The sequence below is a fragment of the Bombina bombina genome, chromosome 3 (assembly GCF_027579735.1).
Source record: "Bombina bombina isolate aBomBom1 chromosome 3, aBomBom1.pri, whole genome shotgun sequence".
NCBI lineage: Eukaryota > Metazoa > Chordata > Amphibia > Anura > Bombinatoridae > Bombina > Bombina bombina.
In genome coordinates this window covers 291,808,251-291,832,269 of record NC_069501.1, presented here as the reverse complement: position 1 = coordinate 291,832,269, position 24,019 = coordinate 291,808,251, and the positions used below count along the sequence as shown (strand labels likewise).

At 39.6% G+C, this 24,019-nt stretch overlaps 1 protein-coding gene across 1 annotated transcript in view; it reads left to right on the top strand.

The window, feature by feature from the left end:
• The window catches only part of GDPD1 (glycerophosphodiester phosphodiesterase domain containing 1), a 286,956-nt gene that overhangs the window by 230,333 nt on the left and 32,604 nt on the right, over positions 1–24,019 (top strand). Inside the window, exons 5-6 of the mRNA XM_053706354.1 lie at positions 2,592–2,713; positions 10,928–11,017. Of these exons, the coding sequence (XP_053562329.1) occupies positions 2,592–2,713; positions 10,928–11,017 (212 nt within the window). The remainder of the gene's footprint in view (positions 1–2,591; positions 2,714–10,927; positions 11,018–24,019) is intronic.

Sequence of the window (24,019 nt, the reverse complement as noted above, 5' to 3'; positions counted from 1 at the left end):
GGCCTTGTCAATAAGGTGCAGTTGCATCCCTATAGGGCAGTGATGGCGAACCTTTGCACCCCAGATGTTTCCCATAATGCTTAGGCTCTCTGCAGTCCAGTCAAGCATCATGGGAAATGTAGTTCTGAAACATCGGGAGTGCCAAGGTTTGCCATCACTGCCCTAGAGCACTGGTTTTCTAACCTGTCCTTAGGCCTCCCCAACAGTCCAGGTTTTCTGTTTTACCTTGCATAAGATCAGGTAAAATAACCATGTTTACTAATCAGCTGATTGTTTCACCTGTGCTTTAGTTCAGATATCCTTAAGATGTTTCCTGTTAGGGAGGTCTGAGGACAGGTATGAAAACCAATGCTCTAGGGCATGTAAACAAGGAGTCACGTCTGGTTTCCCCTTTTACTCTTAGAAAGACTCTAAAGTAATTTGCATACACAAAAAAGAAAATGGAGGGACGCATTTGACAGGCAGAGGCAGAAAAAAGCTGGAAAACCTTCTGTGCTTGTCCACAAACCAGACATTGACTTCTTGCTCACATGCCTTAAAGGGACAGTCTAGTCAAACTTTTATGATTCAGATAGGGCATTCAATTTAAAATTTGATTTGTTTCCTTGGTGGTATTGTTGAAAAGCTAAATCTAAGCAGGCTCCCAAACTGATTTCTAAAACTGTTAAAAACCGCCTCTTAGCTCAGAGCATTTTGAAAGTTTGTCACAGTTAGACAGTAACAGAATGGTTAAACTGTATGTCTGTCAAAAGCACTGAGATAAGGGGGCAGTCTTCAGAGGCTTAGATACAAGGCAATCACATAGGTAAAACATATATTATTATAACTGTGTTGGTTATGCAAAATTGGGGAATGGGTAATAAAGGGATTAGCTATCTTTTTAAACAATAAACATTCTGGTATAGACTATTCCTTTAAAGGGACAGTATACACTCATTTTCATATAACTGCATGTAATAGACACTACTATAAAGAATAAGATGCACTGATACTGATATAAAAATCCAGTATAAAACTGTTTAAAAACTTACTTATAAGCTCTCAGTTTAGCTCTGCTGAAAAGGTAGCTGGAAAGCCCACTGCAAGTGTTAAATAAGACACCCCCCTTCTTTTTCATATGAAAAGACCCTTTACACAAACAGGAGCAAGCTGGATAAGGTAGCTGATGGTATTCTCATAAAACTTTGGGGCTTGGTTAGGAGTCTGAAAATCAGAGCAATGTTATTAAAAATAAGCAAAGCTATACCTTAAAAAAAACAAAAAACTTTATGGGCTTTATAAATAGATCATCTACAAAACATTTATGCCAAGAAAAAATGAGTGTATAATGTCCCTTTAAGTTATAAAACTGCTCCTCAATGACCAGGCCCAAACAGGCTGAAATGTGTGTCTGGGGTATGTTTTTACCCTTGTTCAGAGCAAAGCCAAATTGTTATTTGGCTGGTCAGAATGGAACAGCACCTGGGTAGCGCTTGCTGATTGGTGGCTAAATGTAGCCACTAATCAGCAAGCGCTACCTAGGTGCTAAACCAAAAATGGGCCAGTGCCTAACCTTACGCTCTTGCTTTTCAAATAAAGATAGCAAGAGAAAAAAGACATAGTGATAATAGGAGTAAATTAGAAAGTTGCTTAAATTGCATGCTCTATCCAATTCATGAAATAAAACAATTTGGGTTTAGTATCCCTTTAAATAAGACAGAGTACTTATTTTTTGTTATTTATGCTTTGTTATTGACTTTGACCTGAATATTAAACATACTGTGTGTGTGGTAACCCAGCCTTACAGGCATGTATGTTTTTTCCTAAACCCCTTAACAGCAACTAACAGATATTATTCATTTAAATCTCTTATATGCTCATTTTTTTTCCTCTAAAATATTAGATATATTTTTCAACCACATGAAATGAAAGCAACTTACAGAGAAAGCACAAGCCAGACATATATAGTCTTTTAATATTATACCTCTTAAACAAAAAAAAATAACTGGAAAATAAAATCTTTCATTGCATTTTACAATTATCTAATTAATGTTTGTGGTGCCACTTCTCAGGATCAAAACTTTATTCCGTACCCAGTTTATCTGGCTCATTTCACTATAGCCTACTAGAGTGTAATACACTTCACCTGGCACATTCTAATTAGGTTTGTGATTTCATTGTGGCACTTCCCTTGTGGCACACGTTATATCTGTGTTTCTCAACTCCAGTCTTCAAGTGTCCCTAACAGTTCTGATTCTAAGGGTTTCCATAGCGTAATGCAATTAAGTCCCAGTGAGTGAGCGCAGGGAGTTTAGAGACATGGCTTTCTGTGGTGTACTGAATGTTTACCCTAGCTGAGTAATAAAAGGGCAAGCACATGTACCCCAGCTTCAGAAACTAGCTTATGTTTTAAAGGTTCTTTATAGCCATTACGCTGAATGACAGCTCACAATCTCCCCTCTGTAAATGTGCCAATGTAATTTTATTGCAGTTTACAAACGTTTTGCTCTCCGATCACATAAAGGCATTTGGTTGCTTATGATGCTTAGTGCTTGTTCATTGCATGGATAAGAGACTCAACACAGACTTTTATTAACTCTTGCTTTTTACAGACTGCTGCTGTCATGGTGGAGAGGACAAACGTATCCCCCTTCTGAAAGAGGTGTTTGAAGCCTTTCCAAAGACCCCAATCAACATAGACATCAAAGTGAATAATGACACTCTAGTTAAAAAGGTATGTACATTCTTTCTCTGTGCCATGCAGGTTAATGCTGAGGAATAAGCACGCATAAGTCTGGGACAACTGGACACTCATTTAAAAGAGGCAATCTGCTCTTTCCAATGAGGGGCCTTTTGCAGCACAGGATGCAGCTGATCACTGTTAAAACACAAATTGGTATGAGATCCCAGCTGAAAAGAGGAGAACCCTCTGTTTCCATTGTGGGGTCTCATACCCCTGTCATTAGTAGGGGATTGACATTTTTAAGCAATCACCTACCTAATGTTTTTACTTTATAGGAGGGAAGTGGCCCCTAGGTGCCCCTATTGCCTAAAGACAGCATACAGCACACATACACATAATACCCCTAACAGGAAAGAGTGGATTAACCATAATTTAACAAGTGGTCCTATGTCCCTTTAAATAGCAGGTGATTGTCATAGAAATAGTAATCACCTGTATACTTAGTGCCTTTTAGAGTTATAAAAGGACCCTTGCACCCCAAAGTATGCACTATATAATGGGTCAAGTAACTCCTGTACACATACCCAGGTGGTTATCCGCTGAGCACTGTGGTAAGAATGATCACCTGTCAGAACCATAAGCAGATGGAACAACAGTGGGTGTGGTGTCCCCTATGTTGCCTCGCACAATGCATAATGCGAGACCCTTATTTGAAAGCAGCTGTAACTGGTCTTTAGCTTCCTGGATCAGCCCTGCTTCCCTTTTTAAAAATGGCAACACATTTTACACCAGTCCTGGCGTACTATGCCTGATGATAACCAGTCTTGAAAACTTAAGCATAGAGGTTTGGCTATAACAGTGACAAATTCTCTTAAAACCGTTGGGTGTAGAAATAACCCATTTATTAATATAGGCTTGTATGTTATAGTTTGTTTCAAATGAATCATCTACAAAACATTTAGAAAAATCTAGTGTACAATGTCCCTTTAATACATGCTAGTATCTTAATAGCCTTAGAAGCCTCTGCTCTGCATTGTGCACCCATTTTTAGCTTATCTGTAAGTACACCAAACTCCCTTTCCTCCTCTGTTTTGCTAATTTTAGACCCATTTAAATAATAGGTCGCCTGCTTATTTTTACTTCCAGAATGTAGAGCCTTAAATTTTCCAGTATTAAATCTTGTTTTCCATTTACCAGTCTTTTCACATTAACTTATTCCCCTTTAGCTTCTATGAGGAGGTAAGTACAATTATAGAAAACTAGATTAGTTTGACATTATCTATTTCACATAAAAGCATGCTGATTTGAGCTCATAATCTTGTTTACAAGAATATACTCATAAATATAACCCCCCACTACCAATGTTAGACTAACTGGTCTGTAGCTTCCTGGATCAGCCCTCTACCCTTTTTAAAAGCGGCGTCACATCAGCTTTACACCAGTCCTGGGGTACTATGTCTAATGATAAGCAGTTTTGAAAAATTTAGCATAGAGGTTTGGCTATAACAGTGCCAAATTCTCTTAAAACCCTTGGGTGCATTCCGTCTGGACCTGAAGTTTTATTTAACTTAATATTATCCATTTTTCTAGATACCATCTAGAGATAACCCAGTTATTGATATAGGCTTGTATGTTGTAGTTTGTTTCAATGTATCTCCCATTTGTTCCTCTTTTGTGTATTCTGAAGAAAATTACTTATTATTATTATCATTTATTTATAAAGCGCAAACATTGTATGCAGCTCTATAACAAAGTACATTACAATCATGAGGGTACAATGCAATAAAAACATACGTTGTGTAAGATTATACACTGTACTGCACTACACTTACATTGACAAACATAAGCAAACCGAGAGGAGCACCTCTGCCCTTGAACACAATCGGTTGTAGATGCACTTTATACAAAGTGAGCTATAGTTAAAGAGGCTCTCAAGCTTACAATCTAAAGGAAGTATATGGGGAGGTTGAGAGTGGGAAACATAAGTGGTAGAGATATCTTAAAGTAAGTTTCTCTTGTAAGGTGTATCCAGTCCACGGGTTCATCCATTACTTGTGGGATATTCTCCTTCCCAACAGGAAGTTGCAAGAGGACACCCACAGCAGAGCTGTCTATATAGCTCCTCCCCTAACCCCCACCTCCAGTCATTCTCTTGCAACTCTCGACAAGATAGGAAGTATCAAGAGATATGTGGTGACTTAGTGTAGTTTTAATTCTACTTTGCGTTCAAGACCTACTGGTTATGGGAGTGATCCACCCAGTTCCAAGAAAGGAACAGGGGCAGGGATTCTATTCAAATCTGTTTATAGTTCCCAAAAAAGAGGGAACTTTCAGACCAATCTTGAATCTCAAGATCCTAAACAAATTTCTCAGGGTCCCATCCTTCAAGATGGAGACTATTCGAACCATCCTACCTATGATCCAGGAGGGTCAATATATGACTCCCGTGGACTTAAAGGATGCTTATCTCCACATTCCGATACACAGAGATCATCATCGGTTTCTCAGGTTTGCCTTCCTAGACAGGCATTACCAGTTTGTGGCTCTTCCCTTCGGGTTAGCCACGGCACCAAGAATCTTTACGAAGGTTCTAGGGTCCCTACTGGCGGTTCTAAGGCCACGAGGCATAGCGGTGGCTCCTTACCTAGACGACATTCTGATACAGGCGTCGAATTTTCACGACTGTAGCCTATATCAACCATCAGGGGGGTACAAGGAGCCCCCTGGCAATGTTGGAGGTTTCAAAAATTATTCTATGGACAGAGGTTCACTCTTGCCATCTCTCAGCTATCCATATCCCAGGAGTAGAGAACTGGGAGGCGGATTTCCTAAGTCAGCAGACTTTTCATCCGGGGGAGTGGGAGCTCCATCCGGAGGTATTTGCCCAGTTGATTCAACTATGGGGCAAACCAGAACTGGCTCTCATGGCGTCTCGTCAGAGCGCCAAGCTTCCTCGTTACGGGTCCAGGTCCAGGGTTTAAAAGGCAGCGCTGATAGATGCTCTAGCAGCGCCCTGGTCCTTCAGCCTGGCTTATGTGTATTCCACCGTTTCCTCTGCTCCCTCGTCTGATTGCCAGAGCTTCTGTGATTTTGATAGCTCCTGCATGGCCACGCAGGACTTGGTATGCAGATCTGGTGGACATGTCATCCTTTCCACCATGGACTCTGCCGCTAAGGCAGGACCTTCTACTTCAAGGTCCTTTCAAACATCCAAATCTAATTGCTCTGCGTCTGACTGCTTGGAGATTGAACGCTTGATTCTATCAAAGCGTGATTTTTCTGAGTCGGTCATTGATACCTTAATTCAGGCTCGAAAGCCTGTCACCAGGAAAATCTATCATAAGATATGGTGTAAATATCTTCATTGGTGTTAATCCAAGGGTTACTCATGGAGTAAAGTCAGGATTCCTAGAATCTTATCCTTTCTCCAAGAGGGATTGGAGAACGTCTGGCTGAGGTTCCAGACGTTCAGGCGTTTTGTCAGGCTTTAGTTAGAATCAAGCCTGTGTTTAAACCTGTTGCTCCGCCATGGAGTTTAAATTTAGTTCTTAAAGTTCTTCAAGGGGTTCCGTTTGAACCTTTGCCTTCCATAGATATTAAACTTTTTTCTTGGAAAGTTCTGTTTTTAGTAGCTATCTCCTCGGCTCGTAGAGTTTCGGAGTAATCTGCTTTACAGTGTGATTCTCCTTATCTGATTTTCCATGCAGATAAGGTAGTTTTGTGTACCAAACCTGGGTTTCTTCCTAAGGTAGTATCTAATAAGAATATCAATCAGGAGATTTTTGTTCCTTCATTATGTCCTAATCCTTCCTCAAAGAAGGAACGTCTTTTACACAATCTTGATGTGGTTCGTGCTTTAAAGTTTTATTTACAAGCTACAAAGGATTTTCGTCAAACATCTGCTTTGTTTGTTGTCTACTCTGGACAGAGGAGAGGCCAAAAGGCTTCGGCAACTTCTCTTTCTTTTTGGCTGAGAAGCATAATCCGCTTAGCTTATGAGACTGCTGGCCAGCAGCCTCCTGAAAGAATTACAGCTCATTCCACTAGAGCATTGGCTTCCACATGGGCTTTTAAAAATGAGGCCTCTGTTGAACAGATTTGTAAGGCGGCGACTTGGTTCTTCGCTTCATACTTTTTCTAAATTCTACAAATTCGATACTTTTGCTTCTTAGGAGACTATTTTTGGGAGAAAGGTCTTACAGGCAGTGGTGCCTTCCGTTTAAGTTCCTGCCTTGTCCCTCCCTTCATCCGTGTCCTAAAGCTTTGGTATTGGTATCCCATAAGTAATGGATGAACCCGTGGACTGGATACACCTTTACAAGAGAAAACAAAATTTATGCTTACCTGATAAATTTATTTCTCTTGTGGTGTATCCAGTCCACGGCACGCCCTGTCATTTTAAGGCAGGTGTTTTTTATTTTTAAACTACAGTCACCACTGCACCCTATAGTTTCTCCTTTTTTCTTGCTTGTCTTCGGTCGAATGACTGGGGGTGGCAGTTAGGGGAGGAGCTATATAGACAGCTCTGCTGTGGGTGTCCTCTTGCAACTTCCTGTTGGGAAGGAGAATATCCCACAAGTAATGGATGAACCCGTGGACTGGATACATCACAAGAGAAATAAATTTATCAGGTAAGCATACATTTTGTTTTTAGAGATTTCTGCAAACTAATGGTTTTTTTTCTAATAGTGCTTGGTCTGTATAATTTGTGTGAGTACCTCACATAATAAAAGTTAAAAGAAAATCGTGTAAATGCATTGAGGGTCAAACAAATAAAAACAGCTCAACAGAAAAAGATTTAAAGGGACAGTAAAGTCAAAATAAAGCTCAAACTGATTGAATAGAGCATGAAATATTAAACAACTGTCCAATTTACTTATATTATCAAGTTCTCTTTGTATAATTTGTCAAAGAATAATACTAAGTAAGCTCAGAAATGTGCACGTATTTTAGCCATCTGCCGGCAGCAATTGTTACAATGTTTATAGCAGTGTTATACATAGTTGCAAACACTGCTGCCATAGAATGGTAAAGACACGTGCACACTCTTAAACTCGTATCAGCCTAGCTTTACTCTTCAACAAAGGACACACTGAAAACTATGCAAAATTGTTAATAAAAGTAAATTGGAAAGTTGTTTAAAATGTAATGATCTATATAAATCAGGAATGTTTAATCCTCCAATAAGAGCAACAAATGACTAGCAATTAAAGTTAAGCACTTAAAGAACATGTGTGGGCAATGCTGTTTATATATCAGTACAAAATCTCAATATAGATGGATTTTCTATAAGGTGAGCGGTTTCCCAATATCGTTATCTATCAGTGTGGAGGTGATAGAAAAAAATTTCTACACCAGATTATAGTATATTGAGTATATAGGGAAATGCAAGGAGACTATAGAAAGTGAAGAGAATTATGAGGGTTATAAAGAAAAACAACAAGAAATTATAAAGCAATTAGAGGAAACAAACAAAGAGATCTTAAAGGGAAAGTGGAGAAAATTACAAAGAGACAAGGAAGATTATGGGAGAGATGAACAGGTTAAAGAGGATGAAAGAAACAATGGGAGACTTTTCAGTAAAAAGAAACCAGTCATTGAGACAGGAACTATAGAAGAGAATAACACAAATGTTAATTTAAATAAAGAAATGTCAAAAAGAGGAGAGAGTAGTATAGGAAATATGAAAAATAAAAAAGAACAATGGGAGTATAGAAGAAGAGAGATTAGAAGAGATAATAGAAGATTTCCGGATCAGAGCAGTCATAAAAGATGGGATGAAATATATGATGAGGAAAGGAAATATGATCAAAGAGGGAGGTGGTATAATGATAACAAAAGATATCAAGGAGAACAGAGAGAAGGATGGGATGATCATTATTTTAAAAATAGGATGGAGAATCAACATAGTAATTACTATCCACAGAAAGAATGGAGAGGGTGGAACTATAGAAATAAAGAACCCCACAGGCCAAACTATATAAGTCAACAGGGAGAATATTCAATAATTAATAATAATAATTGGATATTTAGGAATTTTATAGCACATATAAACATCAGAATTTGAAGCTAAGTCACTTTAATCTATTTTAATTTTATATAAAATGATATTATAAATGTTATTAATATCAAAGATATAAATGTTATAATATATATAATTTAAACACATAGGTAAAGAATGGTCACCGATGTAGTAAGTAGAACCACAGACTAAGTAAGAATGACATACTAAAGGGCACTTAAATGAATATACAAACATAGGGAGTACAAACCCACAGGAGATATTTTTTGCACTTAAACACATAGGTAAAGAATGGTCACCGATGTAGTAAGTAGAACCACAGGCTAAGTAAGAATGACATACTAAAGGGCACTTAAATGAATATACATATACATGTCACGTAATACACATACCTCTGATTGGCTACAACATTACACACCCTCTACATCCAGCCTATCGCGGAAGAGACAATGCGATTGGCTGAGAGATTATTGACGGATCTGATTGGCGTGTGGCCTTTTTAAGGAAGCCCGGGTGAAGTTGCGGGTTGCCGTTGACAAAGCAGATGCGAAACGCGCGTCAGGTGTTCTCACTGCTTCTCCTTATAATTTTGTTTAAAATATAGAAACTTATTGAATTTTTGCGGCGACTTTTAAATAACTAATAGCTTTAAAAATTTGGGGTTACAACTAGCTCTGCTGATAATCATAGAGTATAGTTAATTGTTCAAGCTAGTCAATTCCCCCTTTGGGGTATTCCTCTAGAAAACTAATACCAAATAATTGAACTTTAACTACGTTAGCCGCTGGTGGGGAATTTGTGGATTATATCAGTGTACTTAGGTACGATGATATTTAAACTGTTGCTGGTGTGCTAAGCCAGATATAGAACAATTTCAGTATAAGGATCAGGGTTAATACAGAGGGAATTCTCTCTCTATATCTGCCTCTTATTTACTTAGTGGTATCACGGTACCTATTTGTGTAGTGTATTCTTATACTGTGAATAGTCTCACAAGAAATTATTGTTACGCAGCTTAGCAATTTGGAGTATCTTATACACCATCTAGTGTTGATTAGATGATCAGGCTATTTCCCTATATACTCAATATACTATAATCTGGTGTAGAAAATTTTTTCTATCACCTCCACACTGATAGATAACGATATTGGGAAACCGCTCACTTTGTAGAAATCCATCTATATTGAGATTTTGTACTGATATATATAAACAGCATTGCCCACACATGTTCTTTAATTGCTTAACTTTAATTGCTAGGCATTTGTTGCTCTTATTGGAGGATTAGTGTTTCATTTTTTGTTTTCCTTTTTGTGCTTTTAAATAAACACAATCATACATATCACACGAACACATGTTTTTAATGATGGCATGGTCCACAGTTCTTTTTTTATATTTCAATAAATAATAAAGGTTATATTTTATAAACTTATGGTTGAATATCTGAGATATATACCGCACCTCACCACTTATCTTCCCTGGTAATATAACCTGCAAGTGTGCCAATATAATGCTTGCTTTCCCTCTTATTTTTATACCCATTTTAAAGATACAAATATTCCAAAATCCAAACTATTCCGAACTCTGCAAAAAATTAAGAGACCACTGCGATTATCACTCTCTCTCTCTCGTATATATTTTATTATTATTTTTGTATACATAGTATCTTAAGAAAGCTAGTACAGTAATGTAATCAGAAAGGTAATATATATTTTTTGAATAAATATTGACTATTATTTGCATTTTAGAACAGAAAAAAACAAAGATACAGACAGAAAAGATTGTTATCTACTGGTGGGGAAAAATTGTAATTTTTCATAATTAAATTTAAAAAAAAAATATTTAAAAAGTTTGGTTTTTAGAGTTTTAGATTTGGGGCTATATACCTATAAAAAATAATATATATAGATATATGTAAACATTTACAATTCATAACTACCTTCCGATAGCATGCGAGCAATAACTGTTAGTTGTTTGTTTTTAATGGCGTCCTCCATAGAAGTCTATGAGGAGAAGACGTTGGCGCGGTCTTGACATCTGAAGTCCTGAAGTTAGTGCACATCAGACTTTTGCTTGCACGTTATCTTTTTAGTTTCGACTTGTAATTTGCTAACCTGGCTGAGTTAAAATGTTATTTTATGCACAATTATCATGCAAGTGAAAAATTGGAGTGCCAAAGATGTTCTCAGAAAAGTATTGAAATAAGATTTAGATATATTTGTTTACACGTCTTTATCTTCTTGTAGGTTTCTGACCTGGTGAAACAATACAAGAGAGAAGGTCTGACTGTGTGGGGAAATGCAGATTATGAGATAGTACAGAAGTGTCACAAGGAGGTATGTGTAGACCAGATCTGTTCACATAATTGCCAATGTGTATAAAATGTGTTGTAATGTTGTTGCCAGAGTTCTTGTTACTATCGAGATCTCACTGCCTGATAATGTCACCATCCACCCATCTTCATGAAAATGAATTGGCAACTTTGTGGCGAGTAGGGTTATTGTTATGATAACCCTTGGGCATTGTTATCTACACTCAGCATTGATACAGAAGTGATATTGCTATATGCTCATGGAAACCTTGTGAAAATGAAGAAATTTAAGATGCAAAATTGTTGTGGCTACAATATTGCTGTTGGGACATTATATATATCTTAAGAGTTCTTAAGATGAAAACACTTCCTCCGATTTGCAGCTCAAAGGAACCTGCAGTAGTCCCACTGGTTCTTGATCCCAGGACCTTCTACGTGCTAAGCAGCCGAGATATGACAAGTAGATACTGCTGTATAGGGGGAACTATTTGGTAACTTAACATAGAAACATAGATTTTGACGGCAGATAAAAACCATAGCCCCAACAAATCTGCCCAATATTTCCTAAAAGTATAAACTTATCTAGTTCGTAGGATAGCCTTATCCTTATCCCAGGCATTCTTAACCTCTTGTAGAAGTTTATTCCATGAATCAATCCCCCTTTCTGTAAAGAAGTGCGTCCACAAATTACTCCTGAATCTACTACCCTTCAGCTTGAGATCATGACCCCTTGTTCTTGAATTTTAATTTTTTATGAAAAATACTCACAACCTCAGCTTTATGTAGCCCCTTAATGTATTTGAAAGTTGCTATCATATCACCTCTTTCCCTTCTTTCCTCTAAGCGATACATATTTACTTAATTGAACCTCTCCTGGTTGTTTATATCCTTCTGGAGATATCGCCTCCAGGGCTCTCCTCTCCTTTATACCACTGTTCAATGCAGTGCATGTCTGTAAATCTTTACTTACATATACCACTCAGTGCTAGGCAAATATACAGCAGTATAAGTTTAATGTAAGAATGTCAGTGTCGGTGCAAGGGTATGATTCAGGGGCGTAATTAGGTCTCGCTAGTCCCAGGTACATGCTATGGTGGTACCCCCTATTTTAACAGCGCCCTTTCTGTCACATAGGAGAAAGAGCTGCTTCTCTATTAATATGACTCATCCTTCCCCCTTGGTTAGTCTTGGTAGAGGATTTGCCTTCCTGTAAATATATGGTGGCAGGTTTTTCAGCACAGCAGCATTTTGGCAGCCATCTAGAAAACCCTGCCACCAAAGACAAATCCATACACTTTCCTTAAGCTGTGAGCCTGGTTTGCAGGGGCCCCACAGAATGGCCATACTTGATGCAGGTGGAATGATGTCACTACTGATTGTAGGATACAAATGGGTCCCCTAGAGGCATGGGCCTGTCTCAGTTAAGATCTTTAAGACCCCTGTATTTGCGCTATTGGGATGATGCATTTAGCCTATTATACAGCTCTGTGCAATAGTAGTGCCAATATAATAATACTGAATATAGTACAGACAGCAATGTATGTCAGTCACTTAAGCTGCATCAGGGAGCATTATACTTCAGCAGTAAATAGTTGCTATGGCCACTAGATTCATCTAGCTTTCATAACATTCCATTTAAGTCACTCTTATCACAAGATAGAGGTTCAGTAGTGACATCACTGTTTAGTGCATATATATATATATATATATATATTCTGTTGTCATATTCTCATTTGTTTTAGATCACACTTTGTGAGCAGTTTAGTAAAAATGTCATGTGCAGATGTCAATATTCTTCTACCTTCTCATCCTCTTAATTCAGTCTTAGATCAGTCTGCATTTCTTTTGCATATCTATTTTGCAGTTCACCGCAGTCAATATTATGTATAATGCTGAAGACCACTTAAATAGGTAATATGGTTGTTGGTTTAATTTTACAAGTTTCATATACTTTTTACTTTCCTTCCATAAGGCAGGGAGAGTCCACAAGCTCATTCCTTACTGTTGGGAAATAGAACACCTGGCTACCAGGAGGAGGCAAAGACATCCCAGTCAAAAGGCTTAAATATCCCTCCCACTTCCCCTATCCCTCATTCTTTGTCTTTCGTCACTATAGGAGGTGTCAGAAGATTTGGATAGTCCTGTGATGGGTATGTTCCTTTCAAGAAAGTAATGGAGTTTTACGTAATCATGTCAACCTTTCAGTGAGAGTATTCATGAAAGTTAGAGGCTGGAGATGCAGGGAAAGTTTTTCTGTGAACCCATCCAGACTGTCGCCTAACAGCTCCTGAGCAATCAGTGTTGACGAGTTTCACTGCTTGCTGTTACACACTCAAGTCCATGTCCAGCGCTGCGGAATCTGTTGGCGCTCTACAAATAACCGATAATAATAATAAATAATAATGTCAGAGCGTCGCTGCAAGACTGTCACACTTGAGAAGCTGTGCCTGTTCCACAGCATGGATCCTGGAGGGTAAGACTGTTTTATATATACACTTTTGCTATTAGGATCAAAGTGTGGCTCCTTTATGCCTCGATTGGATCAAGGGTTAATATCTCCTTCAGGGAGATTATTTGAACAGCTAGGGGTTATTTATAACTGCTTTAATGTGAGAGTTTTGGGGCTCATAGACTGTGTGCTTTTGGCTTGGAAAAAACAGGTTTCACTTTTGTTTTTGAGTGTTGCACAGCTCATAATAGCTTAGCGCCTTTTTCATAGCAGGGGAAGTCCTGACCTACACACCAAGTAACCGGGTGTGGTCTTTTCATTTCCATACAATCCTGCTGCGGACATCACTCCTAAGGAGAGCATTTTCATGGTTAGCTGTCTGGGTCTAGGAGGTTGTGAGTGCCCCAGCCATTGTGATTATAAAGGTGCTGTTTTTTTAATAAAAGCGTTCTTTTTTTGTCTGTCCTTTTGTGGATATATCTTAGCAATGGAGGACTCAGGTACTACATTAGAAGGTTCCGCTCTTTTTGTACTGTTTAATAATTCCTGTTTATATTGTGAGGAGGCCGTAGTTTGCCCGCCTGCTCAATTTTGTTCCATTTGTCTAAGCACTGTTCTAATGTCTAAGAACAAGCCTGCTAATACTCATAGCGCTATTAGCCCCTTTGAGCCATCTACCTCTCAGCAATCTGTGTACCGAGAGATTAATACCCTTTCTACACTACCTGCTCCCCATGCATTTCCCCGCGGCTCAACTAATCCTCCATCTGGAGGGGACTTTTTTCCTGTGGATTTTACGGCGCAGTTAAAATCGGCGGTGTCTGTGGCCATGAGTGCCTTACCTCCCTCTGGCAAATGTAAGAGAAAGGTTAAGCATAGTTCTCCTGACCTAGAGTCATCTAAATATTTGTCGGATTAAGCTACCATGTCCCAGCGATCCGAGGATGAGTTAACCTCTGTAGCTTCAGAGGGTGAACGTTCTGAGTCGAAAACTTCAATTTCTAAACCTCCTTCAGTGGAGAAACCCTCCTTTAGATTTAAAATTGAGCATCTGCATTTTTTATTAAAGGAGGTTCGGTCTACGCTAGAGGTTCCAAAGGAACCTAAGATCCCTAAATTAGGCAGATTTTATGAAGACAGGAAGGTCCCTCTGACTTTTCCTGTGCCAGTTAAGATGGCAATCATTATTAGTAACTAATGGGAAAGGATAGGAACTTCCCCTTCATCTAAAAAATTATTCCCAGTCCCTGACTCTCAATTTGATTTGTGGGGCTCCATCTCTAAGGTGGATGACGCTATTTCTACGCTTGCTAAGCGTACTACTATCCCTCTGGAAGACATTTCTTCTTTTAGAGAGCCTATGGATAAGAAAATGGAAACTTTTCTGAGAAAGATTTTTCAACATACAGGGTTTTTATTTCAACCGCCGGCAGCTGTAGCCGTGGTTGCTGAAGCAGCTACCTACTGGTGCGACACTCTGTCAGAGCTCATTGAGGTGGAGACTCCCCTCGAGGATATTCAGGAGAGAATTAAAGCTCTGAGAATTGCCAACTCCTTTATTTGTGACGCGAATATGCAGATTATTCGCCTAAATGCAAAGGCTTCTGGCTTTGCGGTACTAACCCGCCGGGCTCTCTGATTGAAGTTTTGGTCTGCGGATATGACTTATAAATCCAGACTCCTTTCTCTTCCTTTCAAAGGGATGATTTTATTCGGTCCAGGGCTGGACTCCATTGTTTCTACAGTTACTGGAGGGAAAGGTGCCTTCCTAACACAGGATAAGAAGAATAGGCCTAAGGGACGGCAATTGTCTAATTTTCATTCCTTTTGTTCTGACAAATCACGATAGCAATCCTCATCCTAGTCAGAGCAGCCCAAGAGTACTTGGAAGCCGGCTCAGTCCTGGAATAAGTCCAAACAGACTAAAAAGCCATCCGAGAACAAATCGGCATGAAGAGATGGCCCCTGATCCGGGATAAGATCGAGTAGGGGGCAGACTGTCTCTTTTTTTCAGACGCTTAGTTCCAGGATGTACAGGATCCTTGGATCCTTGAGGTTGTATCTCAGGGATACCGGATAGGATTCAAATCTCATCCGCCCAGGGGCAGATTTCTACTCTCCAGACTGTCTACAAGACCAGAAAAGAGGACTGCCTTTTTAGGTTGTGTACGGGATCTCTCCTCTCTAGGAGTATTTGTCCTGGTACCTACAGCAGAAAGAGGTTTGGGGTTTTATTCAAACCTTTTCGTGGTTCCAAAGGCAGGGAACTTTTCATCCAATTCTCGACCTAACGTGCCTAAACAAGTTTTTGAGTATTCCCTCTTTCAAGATGGAGACAATACGGTTAATCCTTCCTCTGGTTCAGGAAGGGCAATTTATGTCCACCATAGACCTGAAGGCTGCATACCTTCATGTTCCGATACACAGGGAACATTTTCAGTTCCTGAGGTTTGCCTTTCTGGACCAGCACTTCCAGTTAATAGCTCTTCCGTTTGACCTAGCTACTGCTCTAAGGATATTTTTGAAGGTTCTGGGGGCTCTTCTAACTGTTGCCAGAACACGAGGTATTGCAGTAGCGCCTTACCTGGGCGATATCTTGGTACAGATACCATCTTTTCATCTAGCGGCAGAACACTCAGAGTCCCTTCTCAGTCTTCTTTGATCACATGGATGGAAGCTATCAACTGCATGTCTTGCTCTCCAGTGGCCCAGTGTATGGAGGTGATTGGACTCATGCTGTCCTGTATGGACATAATTCCCTTTGCCAAATTCCATCTCAGACCCTTACAACTATGCATGCTAAGAAAATGGAATGGTGACCATTCAGATCTGTCTCAACAGATTGTGCTGGACAACCTGTCAAGAGACTCGCTCTCCTGGTGGCTCTGTCCAGATCATATCCCAAGGCACATGCTTCTTGAGACCGTCCTGGGAGATTGTGACTATGGACGCAAGCCTTTCCACCTGGGGAGCCGTTTGGGGTGCCAAGAAGACACAAGGTCTGTGGACTCAAGAGGAGTCCTCCCTTCCGATCAATATATTGGAACTCCGGGCAATCTTCAATGCCTTTAAAGGCTTTACCCCTTCTGGGTTCGTCCCAGTTTATCAGATTCCATTCAGACAATATAACCTTGGTTACCTACATCAACCATCAGGGGGGAACGAGAAGTCCCTTGGCGATGAGAGTAGTATTTCAGATACTAGAGTGGGCAGAGACTCACAGATGTATGCTGTCAGCGATCCACATTCTGGGTGTGGACAACTGGGAAGAGGACTTCCTCAGCAGGCAATTCTTTCACCCAGGGGAATGGTCTCTCCACCCTAGGTGTTTGCAGAGATATGCAGAGAGTAGGGGACACCGGAGATAGATCTCATGGCATCCCGCCTCAATACCAAGCTACCCAGTTATAGGTTGAGGGATCCTCAGGCGGAAATAATAGATGCCCTATCAGTACTATGGAAGTTCAGACTCATATATCTTTTACTCCAATACCGCTTTTCCCTCAAGTGGTGGCTCGCATCAAGCAGGAGCAAGCATCAGTGAGTCTGATTGCTCCATCGTGGCTGCGAAGGACGGGGTTTGCGGATCTGGTGGGGATGTCCTCATCTCCTCAGTCGAGGTTACTTTGTCGCAGAGATCTGCTGATATAGGACCCCTTCGTTCATCAAAATCTAGATTCTCTGAGGCTGACTGCGTGGAGATTGAACGCTTAGTCTTAGTGTTATCGACACTCTGGTTCAAGCTCGTAAGCCAGTTACTCGTCGTATCTACCACAAAGTGTGGAGGACTTACTTGTTCTGGTGTGAAGAGCGTGGTTTTTCCTGACATAAGGCTATGGTTGCACAAACTTGAAGTAAGGAACAGCACCAAGCAAGTTTAAGGAGGGCACAGAGTTAAAGGCCAGTCAAACCCTTGCAGCATACATGAAAAAGAAAGGATACTCTAGCCTAGTCATAATCTTAAAAAGGGACCTTTATTTTGGTACATATGGTCCAAAGTAAAAAAATTGAGCATTGTTTTGGATCTACATTAGATCCTTAATCATGATTAAGGGTCTAATGTAGATCCGAAACGTTGCTCATTTTTTGTTCTTTGGACCATATTTACCAATAAAGGTCCCTTTTTAAGATTACGACTGGGCTGGAGTATCCTGTCTTTTTCGTAAGGTTAAGGTTGCCAGAATTTTATCTTTTCTCCAGGATGGACTTAAGAAGGGTCTATCTACTAGTTGCAAAAGAAGGTTGAAACCAAAAGAAGGTTGTTTAACTACAAAAGCACTCAACTTCTCTATACTAGCCAAATTAGGAATTATATGTCCATGTGATTAAGAGAAATATCACTATAAAAAACACTACAATTCCCCCTAAGGGGGAAAAAAACAAGAGGTTAAAATATCAAATTTTATTGAGAAAAAAGTTAAAATAGGGACAAACACTTAAAAACAACAAGTGGTATTAACCAATCCTATAAATAATCAAATTCAACGTCTCCTATATGGGTAGAAATCTTATCGTGCCAAAGGGTAATAGCACACTGATGCAAGGTTATTGGTAATATAAACCAAGAGGAACTAAATATGTTGTAAGATATAGCAAGGACAACAACATGCATACGCCTAGATTTAGAGTTCTGCGGCCAAAGGGGTGCGTTGGCTATGCATGCTTTTTTCTGGCCGCACCTTTTAAATACCGCTGGTATTGAGAGTTCACAGAATGGCTGCGTTAGGCTCCAAAAAAGGAGCGTAGAGCATATCTACCGCAACTTCAACTCTCTATACCAGCGGTGCTTACGGACGCGGCCAGCTTCAAAAACGTGCACGATTCGCCCATAGCTGTTTGAGCTGAAAAAAAACCTAACACCTGCAAAAAAGCCGCGTTCAGCTCCTAGCGCAGCCCCATTGTTTGCTATGGGGAAACACTTACTTGGTCTGCACCTAACACTCTAACATGTACCCCGAGTCTAAACACCCCTAACCTTACACTTATTAAACCCTAATCTGCCGCCCCCGCTATCGCTGACACCTGCATATTATTATTAACCCCTAATCTGCCGCTCCGTAAACCGCCGCTACTTACATTATCCCTATGTACCCCTAATCTGCTGCCCCTAACACCGCCGACCCCTATATTATATTTATTAACCCCTAATCTGCCCCTCACAACCTCGCCTCCACCTGCCTACACTTATTAACCCCTAATCTGCCGAGCGGACCGCACCGCTATTATAATAAAGTTATTAACCCCTAATCTGCCTCACTAACCATATAATAAATAGTATTAACCCCTAATCTGCCCTCCCTAACATCGCCGACACCTAACTTCAAACATTAACCCCTAATCTGCCGACTGGTGCTCACCGCTATTCTAATAAATGTATTAACCCCTAAAGCTAAGTCTAACACTAACACCCCCCTAAGTTAAATATAATTTAAATCTAACGAAATTAATTAACTCTTATTAAATAAATTATTCCTATTTAAAGCTAAATACTTACCTGTAAAATAAATCCTAATATAGCTACAATATAAATTATAATTATATTATAGCTATTTTAGGATTTATATTTATTTTACAGGCAACTTTGTATTTATTTTAACCAGGTACAATAGCTATTAAATAGTTAAGAACTATTTAATAGCTAAAATAGTTAAAATAATTACAAAATTACCTGTAAAATAAATCCTAACCTAAGTTACAATTAAACCTAACACTACACTATCAAAAAATTAATTAAATAAAATACCTACAATTACCTACAATTAAACCTAACACTACACTATCAATAAATTAATTAAATACAATATCTACAAATAAATACAATGAAATAAACTAACTAAAGTACAAAAAATAAAAAGAACTAAGTTACAAAAAATAAAAAAATATTTACAAACATCAGAAAAATATTACAACAATTTTAAACTAATTACACCTACTCTAAGCCCCCTAATAAAATAACAAAGCCCCCCAAAATAAAAAATGCCCTACCCTATTCTAAATTAAAAAAAGTTCAAAGCTCTTTTACCTTACCAGCCCTGAACAGGGCCCTTTGCGGGGCATGCCCCAAAGAATTCAGCTCTTTTGCCTGTAAAAAAAACACATACAATACCCCCCCCAACATTACAACCCACCACCCACATACCCCTAATCTAACCCAAACCCCCCTTAAATAAACCTAACACTAAGCCCCTGAAGATCTTCCTACCTTATCTTCACCATACCAGGTTCACCGATCGGTCCTCGGAAGTCTTGATCCAAGCCTCGGAAGTGTTGATCCAAGCCCAAGCGGGGGGCTGAAGAGTGACGTCCATCCTCGGGCTGAAGTCTGGATCCAAGCGGCGACTGAAGAAATCCATCATCGGGCTGAAGTCGGAAGTCCATCATCGGGATGAAGTCTTCTATCAAGAAGCATCTTCAATCTTCTTTCTTCCGGAGCCATCATCTTCCAGCCGACGCGGAACATCCTCTTCTCCCGACGCCTACTCGCCGAATGACGGTTCCTTTAAATGACGTCATCCAAGATGGCGTCTGTCGAATTCCAATTGGCTGATAGGATTCTATCAGCCAATCGGAATTAAGGTAGGAAAATTCTGATTGGCTGATGGAATCAGCCAATCAGATTGAGCTCGCATTCTATTGGCTGATCAGAACAGCCAATAGAATGCAAGCTCAATCTGATTGGCTGATCGGATCAGCCAATCGGATTGAACTTCAATCTGATTGGCTGATTCCATCAGCCAATCAGAATTTTCCTACCTTAATTCCGATTGGCTGATAGAATCCTATCAGCCAATTGGAATTCGACAGACGCCATCTTGGATGACGTCATTTAAAGGAACCGTCATTCGGCGAGTAGGCGTCGGGAGAAGAGGATTTTCCGCGTCGGCTGGAAGATGATGGCTCCGGAAGAAAGAAGATTGAAGATGCTTCTTGATAGAAGACTTCATCCCGATGATGGACTTCCGACTTCAGCCCGATGATGGATTTCTTCAGTCGCCGCTTGGATCCAGACTTCAGCCCGAGGATGGACGTCACTCTTCAGCCCCCCGCTTGGGCTTGGATCAACACTTCCGAGGCTTGGATCAAGACTTCCGAGGACCGATCGGTGAACCTGGTATGGTGAAGATAAGGTAGGAAGATCTTCAGGGGCTTAGTGTTAGGTTTATTTAAGGGGGGTTTGGGTTAGATTAGGGGTATGTGGGTGGTGGGTTGTAATGTTGGGGGGGGGGGGTATTGTATGTGTTTTTTTTACAGGCAAAAGAGCTGAATTCTTTGGGGCATGCCCCGCAAAGGGCCCTGTTCAGGGCTGGTAAGGTAAAAGAGCTTTGAACTTTTTTAATTTAGAATAGGGTAGGGCATTTTTTTATTTTGGGGGCTTTATTATTTTATTAGGGGGCTTAGAGTAGGTGTAATTAGTTTAAAATTGTTGTAATATTTTTCTAATGTTTGTAAATATTTTTTTATTTTTTGTAACTTAGTTCTTTTTTATTTTTTGTACTTTAGTTAGTTTATTTCAATGTATTTATTTGTAGGAATTGTATTTAATTAATTTATTGATAGTGTAGTGTTAGGTTTAATTGTAGTGAATTGTAGGTATTGTATTTAATTAATTTATTGATAGTGTAGTGTTAGCTTTAATTGTAGGTAATTGTAGGTATTGTATTTAATTAATTTATTGATAGTGTAGTGTTAGGTTTAATTGTAACTTAGGTTAGGATTTATTTTACAGGTAATTTTGTAATTATTTTAACTAGGTAACTATTAAATAGTTATTAACTATTTAATAGCTATTGTACCTGGTTAAAATAATTACAAAGTTGCCTGTAAAATAAATATTAATCCTAAAATAGCTATAATATAATTATAATTTATATTGTAGCTATATTAGGGTTTATTTTACAGGTAAGTATTTAGCTTTAAATAGGAATAATTTATTTAATAAGAGTTAATTTATTTAGTTAGATTTAAATTATATTTAACTTAGGGGGGTGTTAGTGTTAGGGTTAGACTTAGCTTTAGGGGTTAATCCATTTATTACAGTAGCGGCGAGATTCGGTCGGCAGATTAGGGGTTAATAATTGAAGTTAGGTGTCGGCGATATTAGGGAGGGCAGATTAGGGGTTAATACTATTTATTATAGGGTTATTGAGGCGGGAGTGAGGCGGATTAGGGTTAATAACTTTATTATAGTAGCGGTGAGATCCGCTCGGCAGATTAGGGGTTAATAAGTGTAGGCAGGTGGAGGCGACGTTGAGGGGGGCAGATTAGGGTTTAATAAATATAATATAGGGGTCGGCGGTGTTAGGGGCAGCAGATTAGGGGTACATAGCTATAATGTAGGTGGCGGCGCTTTGCGGTCGGCAGATTAGGGGTTAATTATTGTAGGTAGCTGGCGGCGACGTTGTGGGGGGCAGGTTAGGGGTTAATAAATATAATATAGGGGTCGGCGGTGTTAGGGGCAGCAGATTAGGGGTACATAAGTATAACGTAGGTGGAGGTCGGCAGATTAGGGGTTAAAAAAAATTAATCGAGTGGCGGCGATGTGGGGGGACCTCGGTTTAGGGGTACATAGGTAGTTTATGGGTGTTAGTGTACTTTAGAGCACAGTAGTTAAGAGCTTTATAAACCGGCGTTAGCCCAGAAAGCTCTTAACTACTGACTTTTTTCTGCGGCTGGAGTTTTGTCGTTAGATTTCTAACGCTCACTTCAGCCACGACTCTAAATACCGGAGTTAGAAAGATCCCATTGAAAAGATAGGATACGCAATTGACGTAAGGGGCTCTGCGGTATGGAAAAGTCGCGGCTGCAAAGTGAGCGTTAGACCCTTTCCTGACTGACTCCAAATACCAGCGGTAGCCTAAAACCAGCGTTAGGAGCCTCTAACGCTGGTTTTGACGGCTACCGCCAAACTCTAAATCTAGGCCATAGGTTGTTGCTAAGATTGTCAGAGGAATACTAAGACAGAGCATAGATATAAGACAAGCATAGGTGTAGTTAAATAGCCCCGGGACAGATTATATGTATAATATAGTCATATGTACTGTTCATATATGATATGTAGGTATAGTACAGTTATTAGTACTGTTCATATATGATATATCAGTGTAATCTAATCGTTATTACTATTCATATATGATGTCTATACGTTGCTAATGAAAACTGTTACCATAGACTGGTTGTGAGAGAATGTATCAGTATGGTTAACTGATTTTGTTTTCATTTAGTTATCAGTTTTCATATATGATGTATATATGTTTTTGCTAATGAAAACAGTTATAATAATCTAGTTGTGAGAAAATGTGTCAGTATGGTTAACTGATTCTGTTTTCATTAGAATTACACTAATATTATAGGGGTTAAATAGTATGCTTCTTCCCTGATCAGTATCTACTAGTTCCCTGAAGGGACAGATATTGGCTCTGTCGGTGTTACTGTACAAGAGATTGGCTGAGCTTCCATATGTGCAGTCCTTTGTTAAGGCTCTGACTAGGATCAGACCTGTGTTTAGATCTGGGGCTCCGCCTTGGCGCCTCAATCTTGTTCTTAGTGTTTTGCATCAGGCTCTTTTTGAGCCTATGCATATTGTTGACATTAAATTGTTATCTTGAAAGGTATTTTTTTTGTGGCTATTGCCTCTGCGCGCAAAGTTTCTGAGATTTATGCTTTGAAATGTGACCCCCCCCCCTTATCTTGTTTTCCATGCTGATAAGGCGGTTTTACGTACTAAATTAGGCATCCTCCCTAAGGTGGTGTCTGATCGTAACATTAATCAATACATTGTTGTTTCTTCTTTGTGTCCTAATCCTTCTTCAGCAAAGGAACGCTTACTTCACAATCTAGATGTGGTTCGTGCCTTGAAGTTCTATCTTTAGGCTACTAAGGAATTCAGACAATCTTCCTCTTTGTTTTTCATCTATACGGGGAAGCATAAGGGGGAGAAGGCTACTACGACTTCCCTATCTTTCTGGTTGAGGAGTGTCATCCGCATAGCTTATGAGACAGCGGGCGACAGCCTCCTGAAAGGATAACCTGGTTCTCGCACACTTTTTTTTAAATGTTACAAGTTTGATGTCTTTGCTTCAGAAGAAGCAACTTTCAGGAGAAATGTTTTGCAGGTTGTGGTGCCCTCAGAAGAGGGTCTGCCTTTTTTTTTTGTTCCCTCCCGTTTTTCCTTCAATGTCCTCTGGAGCTTGGGTATAGTTTTCCCAACAGTAAGGAATGCCTTTTTTCCCCATAAGGGGAATGAAGTTGTGGACTCTCCTTGCCTTATGGAAGGAAAACATAATTTATGCTTACCAGATAAATTCCTTTCCTTCCTGGCAGGGAAAGTCCATGACCCCGCGCGTAATTTATTTTTGTTGGGCGGCTCCTTTTTTATATTATTTCTTTTGGCACCTTTATACCCTTATGTTTCTCCTACTTTTCCTTGATTCCTCGGCAGAAGGACTGGGGGATATGGGGAAGTGGGGGGAATATTTAAGCCTTTTGGCTGGGGTGTCTTTGCCTCCTCCTTTTGGCTGGGGTGTCTTTGCCTCTTCCTTTTGGCCAGGTGTTGTAAATCCCAACAGTAAGGAATGAAGT